The following is a 25,515-nucleotide window of genomic DNA, read 5'->3' as shown; positions in this document are numbered from 1 at the left end:
CCTGAAAGGCCTGTCCTTGCTTACAGACAACCCCGCAACCTAAAGCAAATACTCACCAGCAACCACACATCACTGAACAAAAACACTGACCCAGGAACCTATCCTTGTAACAAAGCCCGATGTCAACTCTATCCACATATCTATTCAAGTGACATCATCATAGGACCTAATCACATCAGCCATACCATCAGGGGCTCGTTCACCTGCACATCTACCAATGTGATATATGCCATCATGTGCCAGCAATGCCCCTCTGCCATGTACATTGGCCAAACCTGTTCCCACCTGAACATGCTCTCTGTATGTGTGTATATATATCTCCTCAATATATGTTCCACTCTATATACATCCGAAGAAGTGGGCTGTAGTCCACGAAAGCTTATGCTCTAATAAATTTGTTAGTCTCTAAAGTGCCACAAGTACTCCTGTTCTTTTTGCGGATACAGACTAACACGGCTGCTACTCTGAAACCTGTCATTATGCTTTAAAGAAGTGTTTGGAATTAGAAACATGTAATCCATCCATGTTTGTATGTTCAAAGTGCGTGTGCTACAAAGTCTTATGCTATGTTTAGTTAGGATTTGTTGAATGTTTTTGTTCCTCTCTGTATTCCTTCAATGTCACTTATCTTTTGTTAACTATCTCCAAGGAGTGAGTTACAGTTGTGGTTATTTTAGTTAAACTCATTACATGCACAGCAAAGAGCAACTTTAACCCTGAATTTCCTAGATTTCAATGTCCATTTTTCCTGCCAGTGTTTTCCAAAGATAACATACACAAAACACTGACATGTAATTACAACCTTCGAGTGTTTTGAATGGCATTTCTTGGGGGGGAGGGGGGGGGAGGGAGAGGAGAGGGGTGTCGATTTGTTTTTAAATGATCCTAAATTCTAGAGATAAGACCTGTCCCTACGGATACTAAGAAGTCCCTGGGGGAAGAGAAGGAGGGCAAGGAAGGATCCCCCCTCTCCGCCCAGTCTGTTGGCCATGAAGTCTCCTCATAACCCAGTCCTCACCTACCAGCCTGTGAAAGGAGTCCCTAATCTTCTGATGTCCTAAAGTCTCTATAAAAAGGGAGACCCCACTCTCTGCAGGTCCTCAAGATAGGGGATCATTTGCTACACAGCCTAGGAGGTATATGGGAATTAGGCTCATCTCTTGTGAGCCTCTGGATGTCTGCAGGACTGGGGCTGTTTTAAGGCTTGCTGGGGCAGGAGCAAGAAAGAGCATGGTTTACTGGAGGATTGGGGATCAGCAGACCCCAGATGGTGTAGGGTAAGAGGAAAACTGCTTCCCCCTTCTACCACTGCTCCCCAGCCCCATGGAGGAGATCACAAGGATTGAGAAACATTTTCCTGACTCTCCCTGCCACTCTCCAGACTATCTTTGGGGTCCCAGTGAGGAAACACTTCCTCCCCTCCTCCTCTGCTCCCATCCTTTGAGCCTTAGGATACTCATCAAGGCCTCCCACAACCCCCACCCCATGGCCCTGGAGAGGCTCACAGGCCCTCCCCATGATCCTTAACTAGTAAGTTGAAACCCCACTTTCACACCTAGGCCTTAAGTTCTTGGGGCAGGTGGGGCCTCTCAAATTCTCCCCCAAAACCAAACCCTTAGAGAGCTAGCCACTGTTCCTCCTCTAGCTCCCACCCCAATGTGCCAAGATTAGATTATCACCTGTCCCCACAAAAGTCTACTAAAACTCACAGGACGGCTGGAATTGACCCCCCTGCCTAGCTTCTGAAAACTTACTGGTGGGGGAGGGGGGAGGAGAAGAGGGGGGAATTTCCCCTCATTCACAACTCAAGAATAGAGCTGGGTGAAATTTTTCAGCCAAAACTTTCAGCCAAAAAAATGCAGATCCAGCAACATTTAAACATTTTGCAGACTTGCAAAATGTCATGTCAGCTTTGCTGACCTGTTCATGTAGAAAAAAAATAATAATTCCAAAACAGTCAAAGCCTTTCCTTTAGGAATTTTAAAACAAAATATTTCGATTATTTTTTATTCAAAACAGCTTTTGATTTAGAAACTTCCTTCAAATTTAATTCATTTTAAGACATTAAAAATGCTTTAAATCCAAGTGAAATGTTTGGTTTGACCCACAACAATTTTTTTTGCCCAGTTTTTCTGAGTTGCCAGCAAACTGAAAAAATCTGTTATTTGTACAGCTTTACTCAGGAAGGCTTCCCCATAACACTTGTATCCTCCTTAAAACCATTCTTGAATAGGGGTTGTTTAGTTGGCATACAAAGTCTCCAATATTAAGAATCCCAATGATAGCACTGAAGGGGACATTCTGGAATCTTCAAAAATGTCTTATTTCTAGAATATACTGTGCAAACTCTGCACTGGTGTTTCCTGGATAAAGTGCAGTCTTATCTGTTGCCATATATCTGTAGAAATGCAATATTTGTCTCCACCCCAAGTATGTTTCATTGAAGACATTTAAAAAAGCCAAATATAAAAAACCCACCCATCTAAGATTTATAAAGAGAAGAGGTATCAAGAATAGAAAGTATCTTTCAGCATCCCCATCTTCTAAATAGTTTTGGCCACATATATCAATTAAAGATCTACAGTTGGGCTTGGAAGGATTAGATTTTTTTTTATTTCACCATCTATACATGAACCGAAGAAAATATTGTTAGATGATAAATCAAAATTTACAGAAAGACAGAGTATGAAAAATACTGCTTCAGAATACAGTTTGATTTAAAGATATTTATTCTGTATATTTTGACACAACGTTGACAAGTCACATTTTAATGGTTATAAATCTCTAACTTTTTGAATCTCGATGCCTATTGTCATAAATAATTCTCTAACCACCCCCATAATTTCCTACAACTGTGAAATTTTATATAATAAAAATGATTACAATGCATAAGTTTGCACATTAAAATTAAAAATAAAAATTTAAAAATGCTTTAAAACGTACATTGATATCACAATTGCCAACTTTTGCACGGTAAATAAGCACCCCGACTTTAAAAATAAGCCAAAAATCAAGCTAATCCCATTTCAAAACAAGGCCAAAATAAGCCAATCCCCAAGAACCCCTACTTTCTATGTGACTAGATTCCCCCCCCCCCCAGCGTGCAGTCTGGGACTGTGGCAGACCTGCTGTGTACCCCTGATTTGCTCCCCACTTCCCCCTGCTTGCCACAAGCTACAAGCCAAAAAACTAGCCAATAAGCAACTCACAAGCCAATTAAGCCAAAACCAAGCCCAATTTCTGTGGTTTTTTTGTGGGTTTGGCATGTCTGATTCATAACAGTTAAAATTATAAAAAAGTAAACGTCAAATTCTGGCAAACCTAGATATAGTTACATTTTTTTGCAGAAGCCTACCTAAAATAATTTAAACTAAGAAAAAATGGTGAAAACAGCCAAACCCTGAGATGACAAGGCATGAGGTCATTTCAATTAATCTTCATGTTTATCTTGATCTTGTATTTGGTGCCTAGATTCTAGAGTATGTGGTATCCTACAAATAATTCAGGGCCAGATTAAAAACAAAAAACAAAAACCACACCTCATGCCGCAAGTAGCTTCACTGAAATCAGTGGAACCTGTTGTGGAATAAGGAACTACTCAGCATGAGGAAGGGTGACAGACTCTGGTGCTAAAAATAAGAGACATATATACCACATTCAGCAATCAACTGCAATAGAAGCCCATCCACCTGCTTTGCATGGTCTTTTCCACATACAAGCCAGAACCCAGGACATTCAATCCTATGCAAAGAGTTTTAAAAAGATACTTACTCCTCTGTATTGAAGTATGATGTTACATCAGGGTTTGGGGCACCTGCAACTGCAAAATTACTGCTTCCAGTGTCAACCAGAATATTTAACTGCAAAACCAGAAAAGAAAGGGGTTTTTATTTTCATTTCAGTTTAAGCTTCGATGAAAACATAAGTACAAGCTTAAATTTATAAATGAAGATGAACATTGCTGTGGAGAATAAACAAATATTTATGCAAAAATCACTGTAAGGGAAGATATGTTGCTGTGACCTTTCATCAAATTAGCCCACTACAGTAAAATGCTTATGATCAAATAAATGTTAGTCTCTAAGGTGCCACAAGTACTCCTGTTCTTTTTGCGGATACAGACTAACACGGCTGCTACTCTGAAACCTGTCACTATGCAAGGTCTTGAGACACGTTTAACTTAAGACACACAAATAGTCAATGGAACTATATGCATGCTTAAAGTTAAGCACATGTATAAGTGTTGTCAGGATTGGTGCTATAGGGATCAAAGGTATATGTTAATAACCTGGGCTTGAAAATTTGGCTATTGTATAATCAATATAAATTGAGAGGGTAGTTGGGGGGGGGGGGGGGGCAGGGGGGGGAAGATTTCCAATGTAGCGCAATTAAAATATTAGATATGTTAGAACTTATGGAGGTTTTGCCTCAGGGCTCACTGGTAGCAGAACTAAGGGGAGAGGAAATATTTTCTCTAACTGAAAGATGAGGTAAGTAAAACACAGATTTCAAATATCTATAGCACTAGCAGCAGAGAGAGAGATCTGAGAATGGGAAGGAAAAGTCAAGTTAGAAATGGGAAAGGAAGTGGAGAAACAAGGATAAAATATGGGGGAAGCAGGAGCATTAGGACACAGATTAAAAAAAATAAAAGGTAGAGTTTGGGTGAAGATATTTTAATTCACAGTTCATCCCGAAATGATCATTTTAGCAGCATTGCGTAGAAATGCTCCAAAATCAGAAATTCTCCAAAGTTAACCTTTCAAGACCACCATCATCATTAAATGACCTTACAATTTGTCACTTTCAAACTTGCATTGGGAGTGCATCTCAAGTAACTTTTATTGGGCACTCATTGACAATTACAAGGAGCAGATTTAAAAAATAAAAACGTTTCCATTCTCACTTTCTTGGGTAACTTTAGTTTACCTAGTTAATAAATGATATGGGATTGAACAGATAAGTAGAGATAAAATAACTGACCATCAGTCTATGGCACAATGTTCTGAACTGTTCACTTGTTGACAGAATAGCTTATCCTCATTGCTACCAATGCCAAAAGCATTCAAAAATTACTAGTAAGTTAAAATAATAGCTTTTGGGTACTTTTTACTTGTCTTCTGGTTTCTCAGACTTTGGGGTACATTTAGATCATGTTTTCAAGCTTTACTCTGCAACGCTAAGAGCTAGAAACTTAGTTCTTCCCTAAAAAATGAAAGCTGAAATACTCATACTCACTTGATTCCAGGAGCTGAGGCTTTAAGAAAAAAACACTATATATGACTGGCAATAAAATAATGAGCTCACACACTGTATCCTTCATTTAACAATGGCTTGGAATAATGTCTTACAATTTATCTACAGAGAATAACGATTTTATTCTATTTTTCCTTACAGTAGAAATGAGTATTCTTTCAGAAAGAAATGGCTACAATGACTAAGCCCGTTAGCAACAACAAATATTACCTCAAAGTGGGTCTGCATAGAGAACTGGGCAAATAATGGATTGGTTCACCAGCAATTCCCCAAAAAATTGAAAAAATAAATTTATTTTGAAACAAAACATTTTGTTCAACCTGAAATGAAACATTTCATTTTGATTCCAAGCATTTTTACATTTAATTTATAGATATAATAAACAATTTTACACTAAAACAGAAGAATAATCTGAAATAAAACAATTGAAACATTTCATTTCAAATGTGTAGAAATGAAATTTTAAAAAGTTTTTTTTTTTTTTAACTGAAATAATTTGGTGTAACAGACACAAATTCACAAAATGTTTTGGTGTCACCAAATTTGCATTTTTTGCTGAAAAAATTTCAGTTGAAAAATTATGTCCAGCTCTAGATGCAAGAATTCAAAGTAATTAGTGTTTCTAAAGCAATTTGTGATCCTTGAGTGAAGTAATATTATACGTGTATGTCACAGCCTTGACATCCATAAAATACATGGCTCCATACATGGAGGAGTTTATTTTAAAAATCAAAATTACAAATAGCTCATATATGAAAGATACTTTAAAACCACAGAAAGGCAGCAACACACAATTCATGAATCCCTGAATAAAGGCAATTTTACTGCCCACTTCACTGAGCAATACAGGATTCACTCTGTCTGGTTCTTAAACAAAGAAAAAAAATCCCCCATAAAATACAAAGAACAGTAGAACACAAAAAAGTTGCAAGCCCACTCTAGTATAACCAGCATTCACATGACAAATTGCTATTCAAACTGACATTCTGCATATATATGTTTATGCATAACTAGACACAGACAGCTAATACAAACACAGATATATTGTAGTCTTCACAATAGATCCAGTGAGTAGTGGAACATTTTGGGAGGGGTGTAAATTACTGAGTTTTCTCTTTTAGGTCTCCAATTCCTTTCAGCTCCTTCACATCTCATCACGAAGGAAACCCTTTCTGCATTGCCAATACCAATGCCTATTCTACATTGCGCTGTACATTGCCAACATAACAGAAGCAGCTTGCCGTTCACACTGAAAGCTAGAGTTATCGTTGTTACTTATGCACGGGTATAGAATGGTTTTGTCATGAAGTGTCAGAGGAAATTACTGAGAAATCCAAGGGCATAGCAACACAACTGAACAGAGATACAAACAAAAAAGATTGTAAGCTGGCAAGATTGCTTAAGTGCAAAGCATTATTAAAAAAAAAAAAAAAAAAAAAAAAAAAGACATGCTTGTTTGCTCCTATTTGATGTATAAAGGAAAGCCTGAAAGGTTTTTTTTTTTTTAATTGCGGTTTCTAACTTCAATTTTTATATCTATATCTATATATGAGAGAGAGTGTATACATACAAGCTACTTTTTCCTTTGTAGGTCACCTTTAATAGAACTGTAGGACATGCAATGAAAATCTATAGGGACACTTGAGTGTTATTTTGTTGGATTTAAGTCCTATGCAGAGGTGGATTAAGGTTTTGTGGGGCCTGGGGCCAGAGCAACTGGGGGCCCCTCCCCACCCCTTCCATCTGCAGTTCCCCCTGCCCCCCCTCCCAGCACTTCTGCCGGGGCGTGGGGGCTTGCCCCATTCCACCCTCCCAGCACTCCTTCCGGGAAATGGGGATGCCCATTTTTCTGGAGCCCTCCAATTGGCTGGGGCCCCTGGGCACAGACCCCATTGGCCCAGTGGCTAATTCACCACTAATTCAATGAATGTTAGGTTGACCACTATGAGGGTTACACTAAGAGCATCTAATCTAAAAAGCAGACAAGGTAGTGACATTTATCTTTGCCATGCCAAATTTGAACATGACACTTTACACACTATTCTTTGTAGCTCTTTTGCTGAAGACACTAATATAAAACGCCATCAAGCTGTGCTAGTAAAGAGAAATAAAACAAAACCATACATTTATTTAAAATCCCATATGCTAAACATGTTCATAGAATCATAGAATCATAGATTATAGGACTGGAAGGGACCTCGAGAGGTCATCGAGTCCAGTCCCCTGCCCGCATGGCAGGACCAAATGCTGTCTAGACCATCCCTGATAGACATTTATCTAACCTACTCTTAAATATCTCCAGAGACGGAGATTCCACAACCTCCCTAGGCAATTTGTTCCAGTGTTTAACCACCCTGACAGTTAGGAACTTTTTCCTAATGTCCAACCTAGACCTCCCTTGCTGCAGTTTAAACCCATTGTTTCTGGTTCTATCCTTAGAGGCTAAGGTGAACAAGTTCTCTCCCTCCTCCTCATGACAGCCTTTTAGATACCTGAAAACTGCTATCATGTCCCCTCTCAGTCTTCTCTTCTCCAAACTAAACAAACCCAGTTCTTTCAGCCTTCCTTCATAGGTCATGTTCTCAAGACCTTTAATCATTCTTGTTGCTCTTCTTTGGACCCTTTCCAATTTCTCCACATCTTTTTTAAAATGCGGCGCCCAGAACTGGACACAATACTCCAGCTGAGGCCTCACCAGAGCAGAGTAGAGCGGAAGAATGACTTCTCGTGTCTTGCTCACAACACACCTGTTAATGCATCCCAGAATCATGTTTGCTTTTTTTGCAACAGCATCACACTGTTGACTCATATTTAGCTTGTGGTCCACTATAACCCCTAGATCCCTTTCTGCCGTACTCCTTCCTAGACAGTCTTTTCCTATTCTGTATGTGTGAAATTGATTTTTCCTTCCTAAGTGGAGCACTTTGCATTTGTCTTTGTTAAACTTCATCCTGTTTAACTCAGACCATTTCTCCAATTTGTCCAGGTCATTTTGAATTATGACCCTGTCCTCCAAAGTACTTGCAATCCCTCCCAGTTTGGTATCATCCGCAAACTTAATAAGCGTACTTTCTATGCCAATATCTAAGTCGTTGATGAAGATATTGAACAGAGCCGGTCCCAAAACAGACCCCTGCGGAACCCCACTCGTTACGCCTTTCCAGCAGGATTGGGAACCATTAATAACAACTCTCTGAGTACGGTTATCCAGCCAGTTATGCACCCACCTTATAGTAGCCCCATCTAATTTGTATTTGCCTAGTTTATCGATAAGAATATCATGCGAGACCGTATCAAATGCCTCACTAAAGTCTAGGTATACCACATCCACCGCTTCACCCTTATCCACAAGGCTCGTTATTCTATCAAAGAAAGCTATCAGATTGGTTTGACATGATTTGTTCTTCACAAATCCATGCTGGCTGTTCCCTATCACCTTACCACCTTCCAAGTGTTTGCAGATGATTTCCTTAATTACTTGCTCCATTATCTTCCCTGGCACAGAAGTTAAACTAACTGGTCTGTAGTTACCTGGGTTGTTTTTATTTCCCTTTTTATAGATGGGCACTATATTTGCCCTTTTCCAGTCTTCTGGAATCTCTCCCGTCTCCCATGACTTTCCAAAGATAATAGCTAGAGGCTCAGATACCTCCTCTATTAGCTCCTTGAGTATTCTAGGATGCATTTCATCAGGCCCAGGTGACTTGCAGGCATCTAACTTTTCTAAGTGATTTTTAACTTGTTCTTTTTTTATTTTATCCGCTAAACCTACCCCCTTCCCATTAGCATTCACTATGTTAGGCATTGCTTCAGACTTCTCGGTGAAGACCGAAACAAAGAAGTCATTAAGCATCTCTGCCATTTCCAAGTTTCCTGTTACTGTTTCTCCCTCTTCACTAAGCAGTGGGCCTACCCTGTCTTTGGTCTTCCTCTTGCTTCTAATGTATTGATAAAAAGTCTTCTTGTTTCCTTTTATTCCCGTAGCTAGTTTGAGCTCATTTTGTGCCTTTGCCTTTCTAATCTTGCCCCTGCATTCCTGTGTTGTTTGCCTATATTCATCCTTTGTAATCTGTCCTAGTTTCCATTTTTTATATGACTCCTTTTTATTTTTTAGATCGTGCAAGATCTCGTGGTTAAGCCAAGGTGGTCTTTTGCCACATTTTCTATCTTTCCTAACCAGCGGAATAGCTTGCTTTTGGGCCCTTAATAGTGTCCCTTTGAAAAACTGCCAACTCTCCTCAGTTGTTTTTCCCCTCAGTCTTGATTCCCATGGGACCTTACCTATCAGCTCTCTGAGCTTCCCAAAATCTGCCTTCCTGAAATCCATTGTCTCTATTTTGCTGTTCTCCCTTCTACCCTTCGTTAGAATTGCAAACTCTATGATTTCATGATCACTTTCACCCAGGCTGCCTTCTACTTTCACATTCTCAACGAGTTCCTCCCTATTTGTTAAAAATCAAGTCTAGAACAGCTTCCCCCCTAGTAGCTTTTTCAACCTTCTGAAATAAAAAGTTGTCTCCAATGCAGTCCAAGAATTTGTTGGATAGTCTGTGCCCCGCTGTGTTATTTTCCCAACATATATCCGGATAGTTGAAGTCCCCCATCACCACCAAATCTTGGGCTTTGGATGATTTTGTTAGTTGCTTGAAAAAAGCCTCATCCACCTCTTCCACCTGGTTAGGTGGCCTGTAGTAGACTCCTAGCATGACATCTCCCTTGTTTTTTGCCCCTTTAAGCCTAACTCAGAGACTCTCAACACTTCCGTCTCCTATGTCCATCTCTACCTCCGTCCAAGTGTGTACATTTTTAATATATAAGGCAACACCTCCTCCCTTTTTCCCAGTTATAACAGTGAGGAGGGGGAAGGCCGTACATTTATATGGCACAATCTATATCTGCTTGGAAATGGCCAAGACATTAAACCCAGGCAAGTCTATTGGGGAGTCAAACTCCCTGCCAATACCTCATTTAAAATTAGGAAAATGCACCTTTCAGGCTTGTTTAGATTCAAAGCTAGTTGCTGTTGCTTTTTCATTGGCATCATGCCTTTCGGGATGGCGGAGGTGATACCTTCAGCTCCTGAATATGCAGTCTGCCTGACGAATATGCAATCTTTCTTTAATTACCTTTTGTTCTTGTGGTTGGAAAACATCAGATAGAATTAATACTAACGTTAAATGTTTTCTTTTGATTTAGTCAGTTCTCTAAGATATCCCTTCAGTTCCTTCAGCATTCAATAGGAGTTGAAATTCTATTTCAAATGAGTCCAAACACTTCTGTTCTTTATTTTAAGAGCTGACTTGTATAGAATCTTTTTTAAATTAAATTCTTATAAAATCTTGAAGTTTAAATGGTCATAAAAGACCCGCCTCAGCCCTGTCTTTTTTGTTTTTGTTTGTACCAATCTTTGGAGCGGTTGTTTTTGTCCTCATGAGTTAGGTGAGGGGTTGATTAAGCATTACCAGATCCTAATTTCCCAATTAATATTCTTCTATGAGTAACCTGTTATAGAATCAAATGACCTTGCTATATTTGTATATAAAGCATTTTACTGTTTACATAGCAATCATATTAGGAGCTTTGCATTTAGCGAACATATTTGCAAGTATGTGTTTCACAAAGGTTTTTGCTATTTCAGTGTTTAAGAAACAAACAAAAGGTTTAAAAAACTTCCAACTAAGCACCTTTCCAACAGGCTCTTCTGCATGAAGTTTTTATGTTAATTATAAATTTCATTTCCGCTAGGATATTTCTAGACTTCTTTGTGTAGATTTACTTAGACCGATTATTCTGATAACGTACCCTACATTCTTTTCACAATCCGATCTCTGCCTAAAATATGAATGCTTGACATGGTTTGCCTTCTTGAAATAAGGATTACCTTTGTATCAGACTCGCATCTTATACAAAGATGTGTCCTATTCTTTGATAAGGCAAGCTAATAAGTTTTTTGTTTTTGTTTTTGACCAGATGGTTTCTAGTTTTAGAATCAACCATTTGCAGTATAGTTACAATTTGTAATTACAGGCTCTGATAAAATATTATGCATAAAACACAAAAACTAACTTTTATATACATCCTGCAAAGCATCGTATAAAGGAAAATAATACACAATGTTAAAGCAAAATCGAAGTTATAAAGCTGGCTTCCAGAGTCTGTATAAACATACTTGGAGGTAATAAATATTTTATGACTCTAAAGCCATGTTCATCTTCCCTGATATTTGCTTGTGCTTGGGAGATAAGGTAAAAGCCTTTTAAAATTGCTTTGGTCAGCTTCAATATTTCATAGAATTAAACAAAAGTGTATGCATGTAAGGTACTTTTCTCCAAGTACCATACATACGAAAGTAATGATAAATATACCATAAGCTTCAGTAAAGGCACTCGCAAGTTTAATGACCTAGTATTAAAAATAATGTTATTAATATCATTTTTGCATCTGTATTGAGACCTCTCCTCTATAGTAGTTTCTAAAAGCAAGTCCCAGTGGCATTCTGCTTGTAATCAGTTTTCTTGTAAATGCTGAGCAGAATGCCAATGCTTTAGTTCCCAAATCCTCCCTAAAGGATAGAAATTTTAATTTGTATTTCACAAGAATTGGGGGGAGGAGGGATTTTTTAAATTTTTTTCATAATTTTCATGGGGCATTTGTTTTTAAATATTTTATTTTTATATATATATAATCTTGTGTTCTGTGAGTTCAAAGAAAGTTTGTATACGTTATCTATGTACACTACAGACCTCAGTTAACTAAATAAATCAATGAAAGATTTTGAGAAGTGCTACTGAGATTAAAATTCTATTCCTTGAGCACCCTTGTTAATAAGGGACAGTAATTGGCCTACAACATGCAGACAAGCATTGCTGATCATGTTGGGAAAACTTGGCTAGTGTCCCTTGTGCACGCAGGTCATACAGAGTAACTTTTTTCTAAGACATGAGGCTGGGCATTTGCACTGAAGAGCAGGAACAAGCTCTGATTAGAACATAATTTTAAAGAAATACCACTTCCATTAATAGATGTAGAATGTGGCTTACCCAGGGCATTTTTTCCCAATATAATTACCTCGTGTTTTCAAAATCCCCTATCTTAAAATAATTGCTAGCAGCCTAATGCTCATGAGCAACCCTACAAACCAGGGAGTTTATGTACACAGTGGAATGTGGCAGAGCTTTGGGGCTTTGATTCTGGAGATGTTTAAACATATGCTTATCTTTAACTTTGAAACCAGCAGGACTCCTCACTTGCGTGAATTTTAAGTGTGTGCATGTTTGGAGGATCAGGGTCTTTGAGAAGCTAGAGAGAGGACTCAACTCACAAAGACTTATGTTTTGAAAAATGGTTTGTTTTTTAAACTTAAAAAGTGCCTCTAAAAATAAAATAAAATAAAATAAATGTTTGGTTTAGGAATAATGGCTGGAAATTACCTGGAGTACATGTAGGAACCCCTGACTGTCAGCAGAGGCATCTTACAGCAAACCACATCTTTTTTTAAAAAGATTAGTATCTTTTAAAAATCTGGTACAAGGAGGAATTAAATGAAGTTGCTAAACTTCACACTGCTTTAAAATAAACAAGGAATAGCTCGTGTTCAGCAATGAAGCATGTTCATATATCATGAATAGGATAGATGGGATATGCGATAAATCTAGACATTGAGCATAAGTATCAGTCTGAAAAATGACACCACAAGAAATGACATGTGTTGGGGGAAGAAATGTTAATGTTCAGGCAACTGAAGGAATTGGCAGAAGGGAAAGCACAGTAACAAATACTGGATATTTTGTTATCATGATTGGCTGATTATTATTATATTTAAACTGTAATAGCCTTTTATTATTCTCAAATGAGATATATGGCATTTCCCATATTTCTTTTCTAAATGACTGTTTATCAAGCCGATGTTCATATTTCTATTGTCAGTCTGGTTTAGCAAGTTTCAGTAGCTCATTTTTGGTATTTAAAAAAAAATGCTAATCTAAACTACAAAAAGCACCATTCATGTAGCAGGGCAGATTGACTCGTCCATAGAACGCCCATCCCCTTGTCACAACAAAGGAAAGAGACTAGTGCTTTGTAGGGAGGGGAAGGAACTTTGGCCCAAGTCCTACAATGTGCTTCACAGGGGCAGATCTATGCATTGGACAGAGCCTTACTGTTTTCACTGGGGCCCTGTGCAGGTGTAAGAGTCCACAATTGTAGGAAAGGGGCCATGATTAGGGTAATACTTACAAAGTGAAATCTTGGCCCTATTGAAGTCAGTGGGAGGCAGGACAGGGGTATTCGGTTTTCTGCAATCCGAACGTTGGCAACCCCAGCTAGAAGTGCTAGGGGGAGGTCTCTTATGTTAAGCCAGTACTCAGTACATGCTCTGTTGAATATTTTGTAAAATCACTACAATCATTTTGCAGTTGTCTGTGTGTTTGTGTGTTGTGCTAGCCTTGACATTTTCATTTGCTTACTCACTGACTTGCAAAATTTGTTCATCTGCCTATCTTTCAACAGCCTAACCAAACAATGTGACACACTGGTAAAATGTGTGACACCACCTGTGTAACAAAATATGTTGAGAAATGATTAAGTTTCCGTGTCTGCATTTTGTCTTGTACACCTTTTTTCTTTTTCATGTGGATTACCAGTTCTCTAACCCTAGCTTCCTTTTTAAACCTTCCTTCTGTTTAGATATCTTTCTTCCCCTCTGCCACTCCCACCCGATCAGCCTGGGGACTCACAGTTTACCTTCATGAAACTGCATGCTGTCCCTTCTCCCTTTTATAATAGCTATCAAAGAGCTTTCGCTGTTGGGCTGGCTATTTACATGGAGACAACATTAGCCAGTGTTGCAGAATTAGTTGGGTAGAGCCTGGTGGGCCACTTATTCAGAGTCAGAGCAGCTGTATAACAGCCAGTCAGAAACAACTGAGAACCATTCTATGGGTTCTTCTGCAGGGTACAACAGAATAATTGATGACTGTGTAACTGCAATCTGGGAACTGCCCAGAAATGATGCAAACCTGGAAATTCTACAACAGGATCTCAATCATTTGTAGAGATTAGCAAAGTTGGACAGTACTTTGTTCCAGGCTCACTTGAAAAGCATTAGCTGTAAATGTATATTCTACTTTATGTGCAAAAAAGTGGGGCGATGTTTCTGATTGCTGTGCACAACACTGGGATCCTATACACTTAGGCATTCTTCCAAATATTCCTCTAATTCATTTTAATTTAAATAAATAAAATGTATCTTCAAAAGGAACAGGTGAAAAAAAAAAAAACTATAGTGAAGCTGTCTTTTGTTTTGAGAAATCTGTCTGTAAATATTATAATATCATTCCAGATAATAAAAGAATACTGTAACTGTTTTTAAAAACCAATATTTCAGAATTCTAAAATGATTAATTTTCAGAAATGAAATTGTAAAAGAACCCAACTAGCAAAATCAGTGCCAATAAATAACACACAACTGTGGGCAAACATAATATATAGTAGTTAGATTGCATTTTCTGTCTTGTTTGATGGTTGCAAGCAATTCTTACCAGATGGGCTGATAATGTAATTAGGAATCATTGTGTTAAATGAGGCAGTATTTAAATTGGCTGCTAATTTTCCTATCCATTAACCAGCTTTAAAAAAAAAAAAAAAAAAAAAAAGTGTTATCTGAACGATTTCTGGCTGCTAATTACTAACTACAAACTTAATTGTTTTCCCTCTTTTAATGCATTGTTTAGCAAATTACTTCTAGTAAGGTTGATTACAGATGTGTAAAACAAAATAAGAGATGAATTAATGCTACAGGTTTGGGTTTTTTCAACTATGGTCGACTTGTGTCTCGTGAGATTTGCATGTGTCAGAGGGTACTGTTTACTAACTGAGCTTCTCACTTGTGCAAGCATTGGAGTTTCTATACATATTAAGGGAATAGTCCCTAAAGGTGGGCAGCAGCCCCTTGAATAGCTTATGGTAGGGGCACACTCAAGCAAGAAAGAGTAGGACTATAAATCTTATTTGGAGCAGGAGAAGTAGGAAGCATGAAAGCAAGGGAAGACAAGTTTTGAGCAGTGTGAGACTTAACAACTCCCCTGAATGCGTCTTTGTATCTTCATTGGGGTTGGGGCGGGGGTATGTTCTTAAATTGAGGTAAAAGCCTAGTGAAGACCAGACAGTTAATAACTTGATCTGCTAAATTATGGAAAAACTAAGTGTTTTAACTCAAGCTGCTAACTCAGGTGAAAACTACAAAATGCCTTGTCTTAACTAGGATTTTACCTTGCGGTAAGAATTTACCTACTGAGCCCCCCTCTCCATCACCACCTCAGTAAAGATAAGGCCACAAGAAATTGAACGTGTGACCTTTCGATTTAAAAGTATAAACCTCTGCTACTGCAACTAAAAGGATCAGGTCCATTAGTTTGGAGGCAGTAGCAGACTCAAAACAAACAAAAAAACCTATTTGCATAGTCCAGTCTTCAGAGTCAAAGATCAGCTGTGGTTTAATGTGGATTATACAACAAATAGCATCGAAAGCAGCAGAGTGGTCTATGGGAATGGAGTGCAGGTCCTGGGACTCGATCAGGAAAAGGTTGTGTTAAATGTTGGCAATGGTGGGAGCAGTTTCAGCGAAATGGAGAGGGCACGGTAACCAGTCATTAGTTTGTATCAGAACTGTACGGTGATTAGTTTGTGTTTGAGAACTCCAGTGAGGGATGCCAGGTGGTAGAAAGTAGGGAAAGGCCAGCTGACCCCCATCAAAAACCAGCAAGAGATCACTAATAACTCTGACCAGTGTTAGTCTCAACTCTAAAAGAAGACCAGGATCCAAGCAGGTAACAGCTCTACGGGAGGGTTCCAGTGCATCAACTAGCTTTGAATCTAAACAAGCCTGAAAGGTGCATTTTCCTAATTTTATGGAAATAAGAGAAAAAGAATATTTTATATAGAACTCTGAAGCAAGTACCCCTCACACATACACCCTCTGCTACCCTGCGTAGGCAGCAAACACTCACAGACAGATTTGGGGGGAGGAGGGGAGAGAAGAAATTTACCCAAGGAAAGTCACTCCAAAACTTCAACATGGATTGGCAATAGAAAGTTAACTAATAAGACACTGCAAAGGAATTAGATTTAAACTTGTATCATGATTTTACTGGGATACTGAAATGCTACTGTAACTTTAAAATACTAACAGTTCCTCTTGTTAATCACCAAGTGATTAGACCATTTAGTCCCCGTCTCCTGGAATACATCTGGTTAAAGAGAAATAGTGGGATTTAAAAATTCTGAATCTTTGTAATTGACCCTTCTCAAGACAAATCCTTAAATGGCTACTTCTAAATAACTAATTTAAATATTTACTTTAGTTAATATTATTTATTTTGCCCAACTATGAACAGTCTGATTATTTATTAACAAGTAACAAGATCCTCTTGCACTTAAACAAGTTGTTTTGCCCATACATAAATCTAATAAGATACTAAAATTGAATTCATAATAATATTGGGAAACAGTAACTTTGGTCTTAACTTGCCAAATGGGGGGTCTTCCTCAATACTTGATTTGTGCTAGGACTTGACAGCACATCTAGGCTCGGCAGTTCATAGCCCTGGGACCTCTGGGCTTGTCACATCAGTTATGAAAGTAAACTTCCTTGAGCCTGGACACCTCTTTCATTACAAATTAAGCATTGATCACCCTCAACTGAACTGCACTCCCTAAACAGGAGGTTTGGATGCCATATCCTAGTGAAGAGAGAGACAGTGGGGCACAGGTGTTTCACTTGGTGGTGTAGGCTCTGCCTAAGAGTCACAGGCACTATTTGACCTGCCACACTCTCCTGTTTACAGAGAGAGAGATGATTAGACTTCATAAGTGACCACTAGAGCTGAAATCACTGAGAATCAGGTCTAAGTGCTTAGACCTGCTGTAGGACAGTGTTTCTGTGGAAGACACAGCCCAGCCTGGACTAGCAGCAAGGTTCCCCCCTTGAGAGCTGAAATCACTGAGAGCTGGGTGGAACCTTGAGAGACCGACTCACAGAGGTCACAGTGGCAGGTGGCAACAGAAGGTGACAGTGCAGGGCCATTGAGGATGGAGCAGTAGAGTGAACGGTGGCATGACAGATAACAGCGGCCAGAGCATTGGACTATGTTTTAGTGACTTCACTACAGAATGTTAGATTTGTGACTGGGAAACTTATATAAATACTTTTCCTAGTAGGCCAAGATTTTTAAAATGCATTATTTGCCAATGTCATTATCTCACATCATCGCTATCTCAAGAGGTCATTTTCTTGGGGAGTTTCTGTACTAAAAACTTTATTATAATTATTTTTATGTAAGAATGGCCATATTGTGTCAGACCAATGGTCCATCTATCCCAGTATCCAGTCTTCTGACCGTGACTATTCCAGGTGCTTCAGAGGGAATGAACAGAACAGAGAATCATCGAGTGATCCATCCCCTGTCATCCACTTCCAGCTTCTGGCGAATAGAGGCTAGGGTCACTCAGAGAATGATGTTGCATCCCTGCCCATCCTAGCTAATAGCAATTGATGGACCTAACCTCCATGAAACTTATCTAGTTGTTTTTTGAACCCTGTTATAATTTTGGCCTTCACAACATCCCTGGTAAAAATTTCCATGGGTGACTGTGCGTTGTGTGAGAAAATACTTCCTTTTGTTTGTTTTAAACTTGTTGCCTATTAATTTCATGGGGTGACCCCTAGTTCTTGTAAAGGGATAAATGACACTTCCTTATTCATTTTCTCCACACCAGTTAAGATTTTATAAGCCTCTATCATATCCCCTTTTAGTCATCTCTTTTCCAAGCTGAAAAGTCCCAGTCTTTTTAATCTCTCCTCATATGGAATCTGTTCCATATCCTTAATCATTTTTGTTGACCTTCTCTGTACCTTTTCCAATATATCTTTTTTTGAGATGGGGTGACCAGAACTGCATGCAGTATTTAAAATGTGGGCATACCATGAATTTATATAGTAAAAGTGGAGGAGCTTGGTTTGCCAGACTGATCAGCTAAGCCAATACTGACAACCTATATGAAAAGGCTGCAAAATACCATGCCTCTGGACTGTATCAATATGCAGAAAGCCTTATAAGCCAGTCACTGTCAAAGCAGTTTTAGAAGAACTTAATGAGACTTAAGAATGCTGGAGACACAACTCAGTTTATGTGAACCAACATGGCTGTTACACCATATTTTCTATTTAAGCAAGAGCTAGCACACACTACAAACTGGAGGCCAATGTTAAGTGCATTGTCACTTGTTAATCCTGAAGTTGGACACTGGTTTTGAACAAGGCTGGCACATGCTCGTTATGCTTCTGAAAAAACCTCAGCTGACTCTCTAGAAGCATGCAGTGTAACCGTGAAAGATTCAGCAGTTGAAAAAGTGAAGAACTCTCTCACCATATTCAAAATATGTGCATACGTGGCTGATGAGCCACCAGTGCAAATAGGCATCAAGTATTAAGTCACTGCATATGTTACCTTGATGTCTGTGGTAGGCCAGTAGATGCATTCTAGATGTTCAGGTTATAGAAGACACACCAGCTGCATCTGTGATATCTTAGAAGACTTAAATGCTTGTAAATTGAACCCCAAACAAATGGCTGCTTGTGCATTTGATGGAGTTACAAACTTCTCATGAAGACATAGTGGAGTACAAGCTTTGCTCAGAGAAAAGTGTAACCCTAATCTCTCTCATACCCACTACAGAGGCCATCTACTCCAGCTAGCACTAGTACAAGCTGCAGAATCTTAAAAAGTCATTAAAAAGCCACAAATTTAATGGCTTTTTTATAATCTTTTTTTCAGCAAGAGTCCAAAAGAACTGAACGTCTTGGAAACAAATAGAAGATACACTGGGATTGTTAGTCCAACCTGGGAAAACATGCGCTCTCTTATGAGCGATTCTCGGCTGTTGTCTTAAAATTACTGCAACTATTATTACTGGCTTTGGAAAGCATCCATCAAGATAGGACAGATCTAAATAGGAGGCTGGTGGACTACTTTTGTTACTAAGTTCAGAGAAGACTATCACGATTCTCTCTCTCTTGTAAGTCTACTGTTGAAACCACTTGGGTCATTAAACAATGTCATCCAGGCTTCTGGTACAACAGTACTAGATCTTTGTCCAGCAATAGAAGTGACCGTTGGATCAATCAGAGATATCCATGGAAAATGTACTGGAAGAAGCAACAACTTCAGTCCAGAAGTTGACTAATGAATTATATTGACTCCTTAAGTGAAGAGGACAAGAAGTGCTTGTTGAATCCAGAAATCTGGATTCGACTCAATCTCCACATAGCTTTTACAGATGCCTGTCTTATAAAACATTTACAGTTGAGTGGAGTGAGGCACTGCCAGCAATAGGGCTGCTATGTGATCAGGACAGAATGGAGAATTTTGAACACAGAGTGGAACAGCATACGACGAACGAAGATTTAACTTCAACTTCTTTCTCATCACTAGTGGTTCAACCCAATCTTTGTGCTATGTTTCCTGAGATAAAAGTAGGAGGAATTCATCTCTTGCTACTCCCAGTCACAACAGCTATAGTTGAACATACCTTTTCCTCATTGAATAGAATTGTGTGTTCTGAAAAAAAAAGTCACCTTCTGCCTGATGATGAACATATCATGAAAGCCTGGAAGTAATGGACACACAAGACGACAACAAAGAGTGCAAAATTACAACAAGAAACCAAGACAAATGTAGATGTAGTACTTTGTAGCAGGCTTGAGTAGCCAACTTTAATTTTTGGATGATTTTAAAACATGAGTTAAATCTAATAAAATGGTCATGAAACATTTTTCAGTCTTTACTCTGGTGCCATACAGCCCACCTTTGCCCTCACGGTCTCAACCCTCGTTGGCCCTCACCCCCCACCCCCCCCGACTATTCCAACACCCTCCCCCCCCAATTTCAGTTCCTGAGAAAACACTGCTGTAAAGGCCTATACCAGGGGTAGGCAACCTATGGCATGTGTGGGCAGCATGCGAGCTGATTTTCAGTGGCACTCTCACTGCCTGGATCCTGGCCACTGGTCCGGGGAGGCTCTGCATTTTAATTTAATTTTAAATGAAGCTTCTTAAACATTTTAATAACATTATTTACTTTACATACAACAATAGTTTAGTTATATATTATAGACTTATAGAAAGAGACCGTCTAAAAACATTAAAATGTATGACTGGCATGCGAAACCTTAAATCAGAGTGAATAAATGAAGACTCGGCACACCACTTCTGAAAGGTTGCCGACCTTTGGCCTATACTTTAAGAACTTAGGTGTATTTTTTATCACTTAGCTAGTTATAGAGGTATAAAACAAAGAATCAAAATCACAAGTCTGCCTGTGTATGCGCCTTCTCTCACTGGGATAGTCTGAGGCCTTGTTCCTAGGCTAAGGCCTTTGGCTCATCCTCACATCCCAAACCAGTCACACTGAAATAAGGTGGTATTGGGTGGTTAGGAAGATGATCCTGTCCGGATAGTCCCCATCACCACCAGCTAAAGAAACAGATCTTAAGATGGTTAAAGAAAACTTAGTTTGATAGCATCTAGTTTGATAGCATCCTGTCTGGCAAGAAATCACTTGTCAATGGTTGTGAAACCCTCATTTTTGTACTGTTTTATCTTTATGGCCCCCACTTTTCTATTGTTAATCTGTCTGGTTCTCTAATTGTTTCTGTCTGCTGTATAATTAATTTTTCTAGGAGTAAGTTAATTAGGGTAGTGGGATATAATTGGTTAGAGAATTATGTTACAATGTGTTCGGATTGGTTAATTAAATTTCAGTAAAATGGTTGGTTATGGTATAGCTGAGAATATTGCTATATAAACTGGGATCAAACAGGAAGTGGAAGGGGAATATGGAATCATGCTTGCTAAGGGGGGGGGGGGAAATGGGGAACAGGGACACAGGCAAGACTCTGCGGTGTCAGAGCTGGGAAGGAGGACTCAGGGTAAATGCTCTGCGGCATCAGAGCTGGGAACTGGGAAGCTGCCAGTAATCTTTCAAGTTTGGTGCTACTCCAGTGAAGGCTACTGGAGGATTGTAAATTAGAGTTAGAGGTGGTAATTATGATTTGGCATAACAGGGTTTGGAGTCAAAAGCAGAGTTAACAGACCACCTTAAGAGACAGGAGCTGGGACTTGGTCCTAGGGAGTGGAGAACAACAGCCCCCTCTTCTCCCAGAGCCAGGATAAAAACCAGGGTTGGGGGTTCCCAACTGTTTAAACGTAAGGAACGCTACCTTTGCTCAGAACTAACTATATCCTTTTCTTCTTCTCATTCTCCTAGCCTGTACTTTAAAATAACTTCACAGGGTTAATTGGTTGCTTTCCACCCTAGCCCCCTCTCTCATACTTTTTGTTTTTCTGAAGTTTTAATGGAGGGTACTTTAGATATTCATGTGAAATGTTTGGGTTTTTTTGGAAAAAGCATGATGGAATTCTGCTGGATTCCGTTGAAATTTTTAGAGTAAAAGATCCAGGGGCGACCATGGAGATCAAAGTTTTACACTGACTTTTTGAACAATCCTGAGGTTAAGGCAGCACAGGGTAAAAGGCAGTTGTTTACAGAAATTAATACTAGAGAGTTTGGAGGGAAGTTAATTGTGTCCCTTTTAAGACAGAGTCTCTGAGCTGCTAATAGCTTTGGATCCAAAAGCAAACCAGAAAGCATCTCTGTGAATACAAATTACCTAGCTGATAGGGGAAGGAGAGAACTGCCCATAAATGGCAGCACAAAGGAGCTGCAAATAACAAATATACCTGGTCAGCAAACAAGCTACTTGTAAGCAAGACGACTCAGATTATGGCCCTCCAGGAAAGGAAGGTGGGAAAACAAGTGAAGCCTGAAAATATAAGAGGGAACAGGTAGAGAGAGTGTGTGTGTGTGTGTGTGTGTGTGTGTGTGTGTGTGTGTGTGTGTGTGTGTGTGTGTGTGTGTGTGTGTAAAATCTGAAGATAGATACAAAAGGAGTCTGCTTACATGCATGACACCCTTACCTTGTAATTCACCAAAACCCCAAGGACACAATTAAATTAAAAAGTGTATGCAAAGATTTCAAGAGGGTAATGAACCCACTGCCCTCAAAGACAAATTGTCTAAATAAAAGGCATAGTATAACAAGATACTTATAAACACCCACCGGTAATAGATTTGATGCTAATGTTATTGTTAGTTCATATGGCAATAATGCTTCTCACCTATTACCTGTGAATAAACTTATAGCTATGCCCAGCAGAGAAACCATTACAAATAATCTGTTGTACAAGAGGGGAAACTGAGATACACCACTTCATGAATTTCATAAATGAACAGTGGGATAATTCACTAGCCTGACTATAGAACAAAACAAGGACAGTGTGGAGGTAATTCTTTTGTCTTTCCTGCAATCAGGAAGGAGATTTGTAAAAGGCAATAATCTGTCCCCACCAGGGGGCTGGGAAATGTTTCTTTTGTTTGTCAGACACTCTACAAGCAAGCTGGCTCCCGCGGAAAAATAACCAGAGCACCGTGGGTCTACTATCGCGACGAAGATTGTGTTGTGTGTTTGTGTTGTTACTACAGTTATTTTGGTGGATATTGTACAAGGAGGGTTAATACATATAGCAGCAAAGATCAATTCATGGTATGACCTGCCTGGGAAGCACAGTCTACCCAAGCTGAGAAATCAAGTGCAAATAAAAAGGCACAAAATGGGGGTTAAGAAGGATGATGTATAAATTGTTACATAAATATTACAGGTAGACCTACAAAGGGGAACCCAAGGATTCCCTGGCCTGGAATGGAACAATCATTGTTGCTAATCACAACTGTCACTACTGTAAACCCTGCCCAGATTCCATGATGTAAAGTGGCAAAAGGAGGGAACACGTGGACTGCTACACTCCCGTGTTGTGGTAATAAGGCAGATAAGGACCTTAAGGATCTACCCATAGAAAACTGTACCCCTGATCCCACCCCCCGCATTGGGAATCTGGTAGTGTTGGTATGTGGTATACTGATTGGAAGGGGAGGGGTCCTAACCCTGTTTGTGCTGATCTGTTTATTTACCATGTCCAAATTTATATACATGTTCTGTAACCAGTTTGGTAACTTATAAGAAAGTAAAATTACTAAAACTGTCCCATTCTTAAAAAAAAAAAAAAAAAGAGAGAGAGAGAAAAGGAAGTCTGACAGTCCATATCATATTAAGAAAAAAATTAAAATAAAAACAAAATCAAGATCAGCAAGCTTAAATATAAAAACTGCATTATACCAAGTGAACTATTCTGATTAGAAATTGTATATGGTTTAGAATTTCAATCTTCTCATGGTTTTGCTCTCCAAAATTAGCTTCTAACTTAATTTGTCAAGTTACAGCCACCTTTCTTTAGCTCAATTGTTCATTACAATAATTTAGGCTCTGCTATATGAAAAAATCTCAAGTTCAGTTCATACCTATTCTCTACCTAGCTTCAGAAGTCATACCATGTAACAAAAGGTAATGTTGAAATGGGAAAAACAAACAAAAACAAAAAACCTGTGTAATCCTGAAGTCAGTAAGATCCAAGTAGTTTTCTATATTGAGAGAGAGTGTGAATTTATCTTCAAACTGTCCTCATGTTATAAATAGGTTTGGCAGAATTTGTTGTTGTTTTTTTAAAATCATTTCAGCAGATAATATTTATGTTTATTTGTAAGCATTATTAAACTTGTTTATTTACATTTTTACAGCTGTGAGAAGCTATGGAGGGGTCAGATATTTAATGAGAGCAGGTGTTGAGAGTCAAAAAGTTGAATGTTTATAAACTGGTAAAACACAGATTGTATATTTTGACATGCGATGGTGACAAAGTAAATATCTTTACGTCAACAAATCATACCTGTTTTCCTATTCATTCGTTAGTCTAGTTATAATAAGCCAGATTCAAAAATCTAAATCACTGCATTTTGACAAGTTCTCAAGCAGCATTTTTCTCACTTTGCCTATCTATAAATTTCAATTGCTATTGACATATTTGTCATGAGTTTGCGTGTGTATGGGGATATAGACGTTTACAGACAATAACTGATAAAAACCAAATCCTTCCAAGCCTAGTTATACAGGTTTCCAAGCACAGCCATTTTTAATGTTTGCTGCACTACCTGGAAATAAATGGAGCGAATCAAGTGCAGTGATTAAAACTCTAACCCACAAAACTAGGAAAACTCAGGTAAGTCAAATCTTTACTGGTGGTTTTTTTAGGGATGAAAGAGGGGGTCCTCCCACCCCATGGAAATATTTTGTATGCCATTTGGTCTCCCTTCTACCAAAGCTGCTGTGGTACAGCAACCTTCTCTGTAGCAGACATAGAACCGGTAGTCATCTCAGGAGCAAATCAACCTCACTCCTCCAGAATTCCCCCAAGTAGAGCTATTAAAGAGCAACACAAGGATCTCCCACTCTCCAAACTCCTCACTCTGGTCCCCCAGTGTGAATTGCACTGCCGTAGGCCAGTGCCTTATTATTTAACAGTCTCAAATATAAATAAAAAACGCTGGCTTCAAACTGCACAAGAGATGTGAATCTGAGGTCAAAATATTGTGATAGTTTGAGAGAAGGACTTGCAGGGGAAAATATAAAATGTAAAAAGTTATGTTTTGAAAAAGAGAACTATATTTTGAAGGTGAGAAGGAGGGGAAAGGAGTTGGAACAAGACAGTCATTTATACTGCAAGAATATTAAAAGGCTGCGATCTCAAAATGCAAAGAAAAAATAGGTATTTAAAACTAAACTCATTGGGGTAGATATATTTCAGTCATGCTTTTTTTTTCTTCTTCAAGGTATTCGCTTTGGAGACAGATACTTTTGTTCAGGGGCGGCTCTATATTTTTTGCCGCCCCAAGCACAGCAGTCAGGCGGCCTTTGGCAGCATGCCTGCGGGTGGTCCGTGGTCACGCGGATTCGGCGGCATTTCTGCGGCTGATCTGCTGGTGCCGCAGCTTCGGCGTACCTTCAGGCTGCCTGACTGCCGCCCCTCACAGCGACCGGCAGACTGCCCCCTGCGGCTTCCCACCCCAGGCACACTCTTGCTACGCTGGTGCCTGGAGCCACCCCCTGCTTTTGTTAATACATGGCTTTTCAAAGCTTAAGAGCTCCAGGAATGATAGGTGAGGGAAGAACACATGAGGTCATATTGTTCTACTCAGAATGTTGTGTTCGCCTCAAAGATGATTTAAAGAAAAAGTGGGTCTACTCATTAGACCA

The 25,515-nt window shown here is 39.1% G+C and overlaps 1 protein-coding gene across 1 annotated transcript in view; it reads right to left on the bottom strand.

Annotated features, from left to right (window-relative positions):
• BACE2 (beta-secretase 2) overlaps positions 1–25,515 on the bottom strand; it is a 64,512-nt gene that overhangs the window by 27,355 nt on the left and 11,642 nt on the right. Inside the window, exon 2 of the mRNA XM_005304453.5 lies at positions 3,772–3,860. Within this exon, the coding sequence (XP_005304510.2) occupies positions 3,772–3,860 (89 nt within the window). The remainder of the gene's footprint in view (positions 1–3,771; positions 3,861–25,515) is intronic.

Source organism: Chrysemys picta, chromosome 1 (genome assembly GCF_011386835.1).
Source record: "Chrysemys picta bellii isolate R12L10 chromosome 1, ASM1138683v2, whole genome shotgun sequence".
Classification (NCBI taxonomy): domain Eukaryota; kingdom Metazoa; phylum Chordata; order Testudines; family Emydidae; genus Chrysemys; species Chrysemys picta.
The sequence above is the reverse complement of the archived record's forward strand: the minus strand, read 5'-3'. Positions and strand labels throughout refer to the sequence as shown.